The 11,503-nt window shown below is 41.9% G+C and overlaps 1 protein-coding gene across 4 annotated transcripts in view; it reads right to left on the bottom strand.

The window, feature by feature from the left end:
* Positions 1-2,374: 2,374 nt before the first annotated feature.
* MED12L (mediator complex subunit 12L) overlaps positions 2,375-11,503 on the bottom strand; it is a 180,444-nt gene continuing 171,315 nt past the window's right edge. For all 4 annotated transcript variants that reach the window (XM_088669804.1, XM_035132415.3, XM_088669803.1 and 1 more), the window contains 2 exons: positions 6,430-6,511; positions 2,375-4,473 (listed from right to left, as the gene is read on the bottom strand). In XM_088669804.1, the coding sequence (XP_088525930.1) occupies positions 4,421-4,473; positions 6,430-6,511 (135 nt within the window). In that variant the 3' untranslated portion in view covers positions 2,375-4,420. The remainder of the gene's footprint in view (positions 4,474-6,429; positions 6,512-11,503) is intronic.

Below are 11,503 nucleotides of genomic sequence, written 5' to 3'. Positions count from 1 at the left end.
ATTCACCTGAATAAAATTCATACTTCAAGCCCCTTTTAAGAAATGTGCATTTAACTGAAAATCTGCAAATGGCATACCTTTTCCTGGTATGTCTGAACTATAGGAAACTGTGGTTTATTCTAACTGGCTGGTTAAAAAACACACACCAGCCCAGACCTAAAAAAAACAAAAAAGTACCAGCCCAGACCTAAATATGGTTTACCTGCTCCACTCCTGGATCTGAATGCATGTTTCACTTATCTTGTCTTGCCTCTCTGCCAAGGCCAAGACTGTCAGAACTGTTGGCATTGGCAAGGGAGGATGGCAACTCCACCACACTGCTTCCTGGAAAGATTACAACCACTATCATGCCTGTTGACTATGGGCAAAACTATAGCAGGAACAGCCTTTCACCTGATGGAAATATGCTGTATTCCCAAATTTGGTCTTTGCTGGGTCGAGGACATCCAGAACCTGAGCAGATATAACAGGAACACCTTGACAGTATTTCCTTTGTTCTGCAGTACAGGATCTGTATGGAGGCAAAACTTTCACAATATCCAAGAGAAAAAGAGTTCTACAATTGTGAGCAGCACAATGTAATAATATTACCCAATAATGTGAAAACAGAGTGTTCTGGTGTGATGTTTTTAAAGGGTATAGAACACTGGTAGGGAACCTATGGCCTTCCACCTGTTGTTCAGCTCCTATCACCCCCAGCCACCATGGCCAGTGTCAGGGTTGGCGAGACATGTAGTCCAACAACAGCTGCACGGCTACAGGTCTAGAGCAATCACAACCTGTCCTTGGCCTCTGCAGTCAGATTGTTCCCAATCTGTAAGAATGAAACAGCTGTGACCAAGGTTGAGAACCTGTGACTCTCTAGATGTTGTTGGGCTCCAATCCCCATCATCCCCAGCCAGCACGGCCAATGGCCAGGAAGCTATAGTCCAAAAACTTCTGGAGAGCAGCATCCATAATTTTTATATTGCTCTAATGCAGGCATCCCCAAACTGCGGCCCTCCAGATGTTTTGGCCTACAACTCCCATGATCCCTATCTAGCAGGACCAGTGGTAGGGGAAGATGGGAACTGTAGTCCAAAACATCTGGAGGGCCAAAGTTTGGGGATGCCTGCTCTAATGGGAGGTTCATCTTTTGCCTGATCCACGTAAAGAGAAAATTAGGCTTTGCTAGCCATGTGTGTACAGTAAGCCCACAACTTACGTGCACTACATACTAAGTTGGTGAAGACTGTTCCAGATGCATTTGGATGTGGCTGTGTGGGAAACAGAATACCGATCTGACCCCAGGGCTGTCTTACCCATAGGCGCTGGGGTGCAGGGCACCCAGGTGCCAGGCTTTTAGGGGCGTCAGGCCGAGAGTCCGGGGCCCGAGAGTTGAGTCCGGGGAAGAGCCCACCCGTCAGTCAGAGCGCCACAGCGGGCGGCTCTGCGCCGCGAGTTCAGGGGCGACCGAGCCAGCGAGATGCTGAGGTGGGCAACTCCATCCTCCTGTGCACATGGGACTGGGCAACTTGGGGGGGAGGGGGCGCCGGGTGGATCTCTGCACCTTGGTGCCGCATATGCTTAAGACAGCCCTGTCTGACCCATTAAGGTCATTCTTGTGTCCTTATTTAAACTCCATTTTAAAATTCATGTGCATGGGCAGGGTTCATGGAGATAAAATGTCCCCAAAGAGTGAGTAAAATAGTTTTGACAACCATTAATTCAGGTGTGCTCTTTAAAACAATTTGATGTAATGTTTAAACCGGGTTGGTAAAATCCTAAAAAGATTATCAACACTTCCGAAAGAACCTATCCAAACATAGGGGGCTGTCAGCAGAATAGTAGATGATCTTCCACATAATAACTAAAGGCCAAATGACATTGGGACAAAATACCCTAAGTTCACACAGACTGAACAGGTGTTAACAGAGCATGCAAGTGAGTGCTATTCTACCTTTGCCCTAATATACACAGTGGCAGCAGAGGTCAACACGCACCTGCAATTTTTTTGACACACAAGATACATTAAAATATATTTTCAGCTCTTAATAACTTGAGAAAACCTACAAGATTAGGGGAAATAACAGTGCCTTCATATTCTGAGGAGTAACTCCCAATGTAATGAAATTTGGAACTAGCATAGCACAAGTCCACTCCTGAAATGGAACTTCTTCCTCCTCCCCCCTTTCTGGCCCCTGGTGCCCTCAAAATCTGTTCCAGAGGAATTGGGGAGGCTCTGGAGCAGACTTTGAGGACATATGGGGAGGCAGGACAGGAAGAGAGAAAAGAAAAATCAAAAGTCATATTGCACAGGCATATTTTCCTTGCATAAGTAGGCAGATACTGGATGCAAGTGGATCATTGTGCAGATGTTTTCACAACAAACACAACAGTTCAAAAAGTATTTATTACACGAAAGATTTGGACATCCTGTGTGAAGGTAGAAATGCATCGGCTGGGTATAGCAATGCAGATTCCATGTTACATAATCTGACTAATTTGCTCAGTAGAGATTGTTTATTCACAGTAAGCCTTACGATCGGCTTATCACAAGGCAAATGAAAAGTCCATACAGAAAACATGGTCAAATAGTCTCAAGTATTTTTTTAAATGCCCTACATGAGTCACATTCAAAATTTGTGCATCTAATTCTAAAAGGTTATCACAGAATACTAAAAATTCACAAAACAGTAGTTTCTTTTGATTATTCTTTACTCGAATATGAGCAAATGCCACTTCCACAAGATTAAAATAGTTTCTGTTTTTATAGTAATAAATCTGATAATTTACTTGTGCTTTTGCAGCAAATTTATAAATACAGCTGAATTTATTTACACAACTAAAAATAACCAAATTTTAAACTTTTGAACACCCACCGTACAAAATAATGACTAACTATTTCTGTGACTAGAAAACTAAGGCCTAGTTCTCACAAACAGCAGATGAGGTGGTAAACCTTTGTCTGAAATGTATCACTTTAGACTGCAGCTGGGGTTTCATGACTGAATAAAGCCATACAAAAATAAAACTACCCGTCTTCCAGACATGACAGTTTGTGTAAAGGAACATTTTTTTCATGGGGAATGTAGATCCAGTTGAGTGGATGAAGTGATTTTATTTAATATATATGGAAAACCCAAAGGAAAGTAATAGTTCTACAGCATTTCAGAAAACAGCTATTTCCTTACATTTCAACTATATTATGAAATCTTTTGGAAAACTGTTTAGAATACCTGGAAACGTGTGTAAAAAAGAAGAATTAGAAGAAGATTAAACAACTTCCCCAAAATTATTCTGAAATGCCCACACTGAGAAATAGAAAATGGTTATCTTAATTTCTGGTGCATGCTGTTAGCATATCTCTAGTGGAATTACAGGAAACAGAATGAAAACCTATGCATTTTATTATTCTAGTCTCAAACTGCAGTTATAGGCTGCAATCCTGAGCATGATTGAACACGCAAAAGTCCCAGTGACTTCAGTAGGTCTTGTGCACGGGTAACACTGCAAATGATTACAGGGTAAAACCAGTGTAATTATTTGCAGCTTTTCAAGGAGCATCTAATGCAGGCACCCCCAAACTGCGGCCCTCCAGATGTTTTGGCCTACAACTCCCATGATCCCTCCTAACAGGACCAGTGGTCAGGGATGATGGGAACTGTAGTCCAAAACATCTGGAGGGCCGAAGTTTGGGGATGCCTGATCTAATGCTTATCTGAGCAAAGTGAACAGTGATTACGTATTTAGGTTTTGGGTACTCATTTTGATCAATTGCTTCTTGGAGATCTTGCCACAGAGATTTGTACTGAAGTCGTCTAGCAGGCTTATTATTGTCAAACCACTGGATTTCTAAATAGAAACTTGATGAATACAGGTAAGGATCCTCCTTCAGGAACTTTATTACCACAATGAAAGCAACAGAAAAATCAGGAACTTTGCAAACAAATTCTTTTATAAAGTGCTTATGAAATCTACAAACATGATCAAAACTAATTTAAAAAACCGAAATCAATACACATTCTACCGAAAACAAAGGGGGGGGGGAAGTCACCCTTGTGCATTAAATAAAAAAAATGGAAGTGCCTTTTTCGTAAGTAGTTTGGTCCAGTGCAGTTCTTAAGAAAAACAAAACTTGTTTTCCACAAAAAGAAAGGAAGGATTTTTAATCCTGTAGAGGGGAGTGGGGAGTGTTAATACCCTAAAAGCACCAAATCCATATATTCTTCAGCAACAAATGTTCTTCATATAATCCCACATAATCCATACATTTATAATTAGTTAAGTGCAAAAACAAAACAAAAAATCGCCTATTTCTTATATATTCACATCAGTTGCAGCACAAAAAAATGGGGGGGGGGAGAGAGAGATAATTAGTGCAACAAATTCTGCTTCCCTATTCAGTGCAAACACGTTGTCTTATTTCCATCTTCCAGATTCAGAAGTTTGAAGGATGACCATATGGATTCACACCTTGCTGTGGCTGGTTACCTAGGAAACGGGGGTGGGGGGAGAGAACATGCCCAAATGTTAAAATCCTGTGCCAAGTTACTGAAGTCAATGAGATTCAATCCCAGGTTAATGTGCGGAGGAGCCCCACTGATTTCAAAAAGAACGTATTGGCAAGTACAGATAATAATAATAATAATAATAATAATAATAATAATAATAATAAAATTTTATTTATACCCCGCCCTCCCCAGTCAAAAACCGGGCTCAGGGCGGCTCACACCAACAGAATTACAATAAAACAAAAACAATTAATTAAAATACAGATTAAAATACAGTATTAAAATTTAAAGTGCAGCCTCATTTCAAGTAGTCCATAAATCCAAGCCATGAGGGAGGAAAACACAGGGGTCAGGCTGAGTCTAACCCAAAGGCCAGGTGGAACAGCTCTGTCTTGCAGGCCCTGCGGAAAGATGACAAATCCCGCAGGGCCCTGGTCTCCTGGGAAAGAGCGTTCCACCAAGTTGGGGCCAGTACTGAAAAGGCCCTGGCTCTAGTAGGGCCAGATAACTGGTAGCAAATGGTACCCAAACCAAATACATTACAACTCTGCATTTTCGGTTATTTAATGGGGAATAGAGGCCACCTAACGACTCTCAGCACCCTTAAACTATCGTTCCCACAAATCTTTGGGGAGAAGCCGTGACTTTTTAAAGTAGTATCAAGGCATCTTAAACCTATGGTGTGAAAGTGCCTTAGTTTCAACAGCGATCTAGAATCACAGCTAGTGGTGAGGTTGATCCTACAAATGAACATTTCAGTGCACCGTATCTCCCATGAATGTGTGTGGATAGGTGCTCGGGATGTCTTATCTCTGGCAAATATCTTCCATCAAGTGTAAGCTCTGTTCATCAAAGCCCTGTTGCAAAAAAAAAATGGCACCTGAGGATGCTGTGTCAGAGTTGCTGCGACAGAATTATGATAAACGTAAAGCAGGGCAGTTGAACACGTAGCCCACAACACTGGCCATCACCCATGTGTTGTGGTATGTCACGTGCTTGACGACCTCACCCCGATTTTATTTTATTTTTTTTGCAGTGCCAAACAGCAAAACCAAGGACTGCTGCTACATATGGCTGGCAGTGGGAAGCATTTGGCTTCATCTGTAGACGTGTGATTTAGAACCAAAGAAAGGAGCACATTTCGTGGCTTGCAAGTGTCTGGTTTCGCTGCCCTGGTTTCCCACCTTATCAAGTACAGGCAACTCCCAGTTTAGGCACATCCAAATGATGCACAATTGCACATACACGCATGGCGCCGAATTTGGAAGTAACCCCATGCTGTCATGAAAAGGGGGGGGCAGCAGGAGCAGGGTAGAGGTGGAATGGGGTGGAGCTGGCCAGAGTGAGTTTTTGTGTGCTCTGCTGACACATGTGGAGGTCCGGAACGGAAGCCCCTCCGCAAAAGTAGGATTGCCTGTAACAATTCCTCTCCTTTGGGAACTGTAGCCCTGGAGAAGCGCAAGTTACTCAGTTGCTTCTCTCACACACAATTGCCAGTTAAACCAGTTTTAAAAATTTGACCAACTATTTTGAGTATTCTGGGTATGAGCTATACAACTTAGATGTACATCCATGGCAGATCATATCCAATACCCAGACCTACTTTTTAAAGTAGTATCAAGGGATTTAAAACTGATCAACAGCATCCATGCACGGGGCGATTTTCAGGTTATAGGTCTTATCACCAGAACTGACTACATCAGGCATCCCCAAACTTCGGCCCTCCAGATGTTTTGGACTACAATTCCCATCATCCCTGACCACTGGTCCTCCTAGCTAGGGATCATGGGAGTTGTAGGCCAAAACATCTGGAGGGCCGCAGTTTGGGGATGCCTGGACTACATCAATATTTATTACTTACAGAAAGTTAACCGGCATAAAATGTACTTCCCAGCTGTAGAAACACAAAATACTTTATCCAGTGCTGCATACTTACTTGACAGCTGTTTTTGGAGTTGTCTGACGAGGGCAGCTGTCTGTTGTTGCTGTTGTGTCTGCTGCAAGCCTTGTCTTGGAAACTGCAATATTCAACACCAGAAAAAAAAATTCAGCAACACACTAGCAGCTATACCTACAATGCCTGCAATGTATTCTTGCCAGCCTGAGAAGAAAGATGCCACTTTTGAGAGTAATGAGAAATAACCCTTTCAATCTAGTCTAGGTTGCACATTAAACCTGTGACTGAAACCAAACTTCTCTTCCCCTTGGAGGAATCCAGGTGAAACAAACGGCTTGGCCTGGTAGACCAGGCTTCAGATCTCAGTTCAATTCAGGTTCAATTCAGTGCAAGGATACTGAGCCACACCTGTTTTGGTGAAGATATTACTGTGTAGAACAGCTTGGGTATAAGAACCATGTGAGTGAAGAGGCAGCCCTCTTTTAGTCACACAGGAAGATGCAATATAAAAAAACATAGCCTCCAGCATTTCTCCGATGAAAATAGGGATGTGCCATTCCATAATAATGATTTTACTATTTATACCCCACAAATCTTACTGGGTAGCCCCAGCTATTCTGGGCAGCTTCCAGTATATATAAAAACATAACAAAACATTAAACACTAATAAAACTTCCCTATACAGGATTGCCTTCAGACGGCTTAGGGGTCGGATAACTCCATACCCTTCAACATTTCTCCCATGAAAATAGGAACATCCTAAGGAAAAGTGGGACATTCGGGGATCAAATCAGAAACTGGAACGGCTTCTCTAAATCGGAGGTGTCTCAGGAAAATAGGGACACTTGGGGGGTCTGTAAAAAGAGGGATCAAAACTCAGTCCCATCTTTACAACGATCTATCAGATAAAGGCATCAGCAAATCCAGTGCTGTTCAAGTCTGCCATTGCTTGCTCCAGCCATGTACCTGAGAGGGAAGTGGTATACTCTCTTGCCATCTCTGTCACACAACTGCAAAACTTCTCACATTCTCAGCTGGAAGCTGAAAGTGGTGGTCTTAAGTAAGAAGCCAGGCAGGTAGGCGCTGGCTGAGGGCAAACTGAGGTTGTTGGGGTAGTGCCTCATTTGCCCTAAGGACAAGCCTACACCAGATTTGGAAACACTGGATTTAGAGACAGGTAGTTGCAAAGAATTATCTTGGACACTGCATGAACCTTCCCCCCCCCCCCCAATTAGTTTCTCCAAACAAGTCCAAGACCCTAGAAGGGGAGCCAGGGATGAGAGGAACTGGCAACTCTGCATGCCTGGAGGAAAGAGAAAGATTATGCCAAGATGTTGCGATGCTATTGTGAATCAGAAAACCTTGAAAACCCATGTGCTCCATTTAACAGAGTACTGGGCTTGGAGAGCTGACTCCAACCCAGTTTCTACAGTGGGGCTCCTTAAAAAGCACCAGAGAGCTATAGGGTAAAAAAAAAACCTGCAGCTAGACTGGCTTCAGGTCCTTCAGACATTATATCCTATGTCAAGTATGATGGTGGTAGTGATAAAACTTCACACATGCAATACACATGTATTTTGGAGTGCTGGAATAAGGGATCACCTGGTACTCTTTTTTATTTTGTTTTCTAAGAAAGAAAATTAGAAAGTTCAAGCTTTAGCATCTTTTTCCTATGTTCATTCAGGAGATAATGGATCCCTCTGGAATTGTTCTTTCAAGTTGTTGGAGGATTCAGCAACTGGAGCTGTGTTCCCAGTATTTTATTGGAAGTTTAGAAGCCTACATTCTCATCCAGCTAATAATATTTTCCATACATTCAAATAATAAATTATACATTCATATCCCTTCAGAGGAAGTGTTCAGCTGCTGGAGGCATGTGTACAAATAATGAAGCTGATAATGAAAATAAAACCCACTCTATATCGGGTATCATATATGCAAATAAACTTTAAAGGGGAAATGCAAGCTGAGTTTGAAAAGAAAACAGAGATATTTCAGTAACAATAAAGCTAATATAAGACAGTACAAAGGGTTCTCAGGTGGAAAGGTTGGCTAGTATACATACATACCTCTCTCATTAGAGCACGTTGGACCCTTTTGCATGTCAATCTCTACCATGCAGCCCAACTGTGTATGAAATGTGTGCATGCATGAGAGTCAGCAGCCTTTATGATTAATGTTATACAAACTGCTGAAGCCCTCAAGCAATCTTCACTCACAGTCTCACTGAGCCATGCATGTTGTGGTGTTGTTGAGCAAAGCAGGGCTAACCTGATTCTGAAGGTCCAAAAGATCCATTCCATAGAAATCTGTGTCCTTTGCACTCAGAATATGAATTTCATGAAATTCTGATTGAAGGAACCATTTCTATAAAATGTACTTGCTGTCCTACACCTCCTTATTTAACACAACATAGATGTGGATAAGAACACAGTTTTGTTATGTCCAATTGTCAGGGAAACACCCCCTAATCCCACTTACATTATTTCTGGGATACGTAATTCTTGGTGCATTATACCTTTCCAAAGTAAAACCTGACAGTGCATATTTTGGCTATACAATTGGTGAAGATTTATTAAAATAACAGTTTAACAATAAAAGTTTGACGGTGACATAAATTAGATTAGAAGCTTGTCCGTTGCAAGTAACCTGCCAAATGCTTTAAAAAGAGTTCGGCTGCCCTGACAAATACATGGAAACTCTGTCTAATGCATGTTTACCATACGTTATCCCCGTAAGTCTAATATACAGATTTGCTTTATCATTCTTGAGAATTACAGTTTTCTCTGGACATCTTCAGAATTGCATTTTTCATTATTGGGTGCAGATCAGTAGGGAGGCCGGCATGACAACTTAATGGAAAAAAAAGTATTTTTACTATTTTACAGCGGGCCAAAAATGCAAATAACATTTGTATCTTAAAACTAGAACATGTGCCTAATGTGCTCTTTTGGTTTGATTTACTGCCTATGTTTAGGCAGTTGCCATAGATGTGTTAAGTTTTCAGCACGAATAAATTCACGTCCTGAAACTTAAAGTCAGATATTTCATGGGCTTTGAACTGCCTCCACAAACTCTTTTCAGGCAATGGAGTGGGGGGGGGGGCACACTCAGTTTTAATGCTTGAACTAATGCTGTAAATCAGGGGGTTGCCAAGGGGGCCCTCTAGCTATTCTTGGACTACATTGCCCATCATGTCTCAACACTGGCCATGTTGGATGATACCAGCTGGAATCTAATCCTATTGTTGTTGTTTAGTTGTTTAGTCGTGTCCGACTCTTCGTGACCCTATGGACCAGAGCACGCCAGGCACTCCTGTCTTCCACTGCCTCCCGCAGTTTGGTCAAACTCATGTTTGTAGCTTCGAGAACACTGTCCAACCATCTCGTCCTCTGTCGTCCCCTTCTCCTTGTGCCCTCAATCTTTCCCAACATCAGGGTCTTTTCCAGGGAGTCTTCTCTTCTCATGAGGTGGCCAAAGTATTGGAGCCTCAGCTTCAGGATCTGTCCTTCCAGTGAGCACTCAGGGCTGATTTCCTTCAGAATGGATAGGTTTGGTCTTCTTGCAGTCCATGGGACTCTCAAGAGTCTCCTCCAGCACCATAATTCAAAAGCATCAATTCTTTGGCGATCAGCCCCAATCCTATTATGTGGGATTAATAACAAAATATCCAACCCCACGTGCCATTTTTCTGCCCAGTTTTTGGGTGCAGCACTTCCTTGTCTCTGGCAACATGTTAAGTGGCTACTCTACCTGAAGGAACTCAGCTTCACTTGGTGGAACTCATATGAGACATTTCATCCTTGTGCCCCAGGTTTCCTTGTGATGCTGTACTGACAACGGAACCCCCAAACCTTTCAATGTAAGCCAGAACTGTTCCCATAAACAAGCAGGGCAGGGGAACACTTGCATTCCTTAAACTCCAATTTTATATTCAGCGGAAAGTTACCTTCCACACTAATCTATGTAAAGATTGCAGCTCAGCTTTGAATAAAAAAAAATCAAAAATGGAAGAGTCCAGAAGTGGGGTGGGTTGTTTCACAAACCTATGTGAGCTAGCTGGGATATTAGAGCAGGCCAGCCAAGACCTACTTCCAGGAGAGAGGAGAAGGCGGCAAATGGTATTCTAAAGGACTTGTGGTAGGGCAACTAATACCAAAAAAAATCTTTACATCAGGTAGGTCACTGTGTAATTTTGTTTATTTGCCTTACCTCGGCTATCATTACATGTGACCGACTGCAATTGATAAGGGCATTTTGGCATCGAAAATACTTTAACCATGTAAATAATAATAATAATCTAATGGTTAATAACTTGTTCCAAAATTATACATTAAAATATGTACACTTCTGTTGGGAAAGCAGGACTTAGAGGAGCAGATGAAATGGTTACAGATGCCCAAACCTACCTACTCATATTGGATTAGTGCTTTATAGCTTGTAAAACAGATTGACAAAACAATCAAAACAAAGCTATCAAATAGACAACAGAAAAACACCTACAAAGAAAAATGCCAATGAGAACATAATTTATCCTTTCAATACAGATAAATAATGCAGTCTCTGAAATAGCGCATTCTCTGGGGGCAGAGAAGGGTGAGTCTCTAGTCTTAAATTCAGCAAAGGGTCTTCTCTACTATTTAATTTAAGCTCTGTTTGCACAAGCTTGGTTCTTGTTTCCCAACTGGTGATGCAATTCTATGTGCTTGAAAGAATATATTATCCTCGGGAGGAAACTAAACCAATATAACAACTAATTGAAAAGTTCCAGTTGAGCCTCCTTTGCTTCTGCTGCAGGTTTAGGAGCACAAAGCTGCAAAACCTTGAAGGTTCAAGGACTCTGGCCTCATAGAGGGATTTCATTCTATGCAGTATTTATCGCATAGGATTATCCGAAGTTGGTTTAAATATTACTTTAAACTGGTCTAGTGATGGAAACGTGCAAGCAATTAGTGTTGGCAGGCATTTAGTGAGTTTGGACAAGGCAAAGAGCAAAATAATGCTGTGACAGCTGGCATTCACACTAGTAGGATGAGGGTGATAGATGGCTTGCGTGCCTGAGCAGAAGGAACCTTCCTTTGTGCTCGGGAAGCACATGTGATATCTCATAACT

The sequence above is a fragment of the Zootoca vivipara genome, chromosome 5 (genome assembly GCF_965207765.1).
Source record: "Zootoca vivipara chromosome 5, rZooViv2.hap1.1, whole genome shotgun sequence".
Taxonomy (NCBI): Eukaryota; Metazoa; Chordata; class Lepidosauria; order Squamata; family Lacertidae; genus Zootoca; species Zootoca vivipara.
The sequence above is the reverse complement of the archived record's forward strand: the minus strand, read 5'-3'. Positions and strand labels throughout refer to the sequence as shown.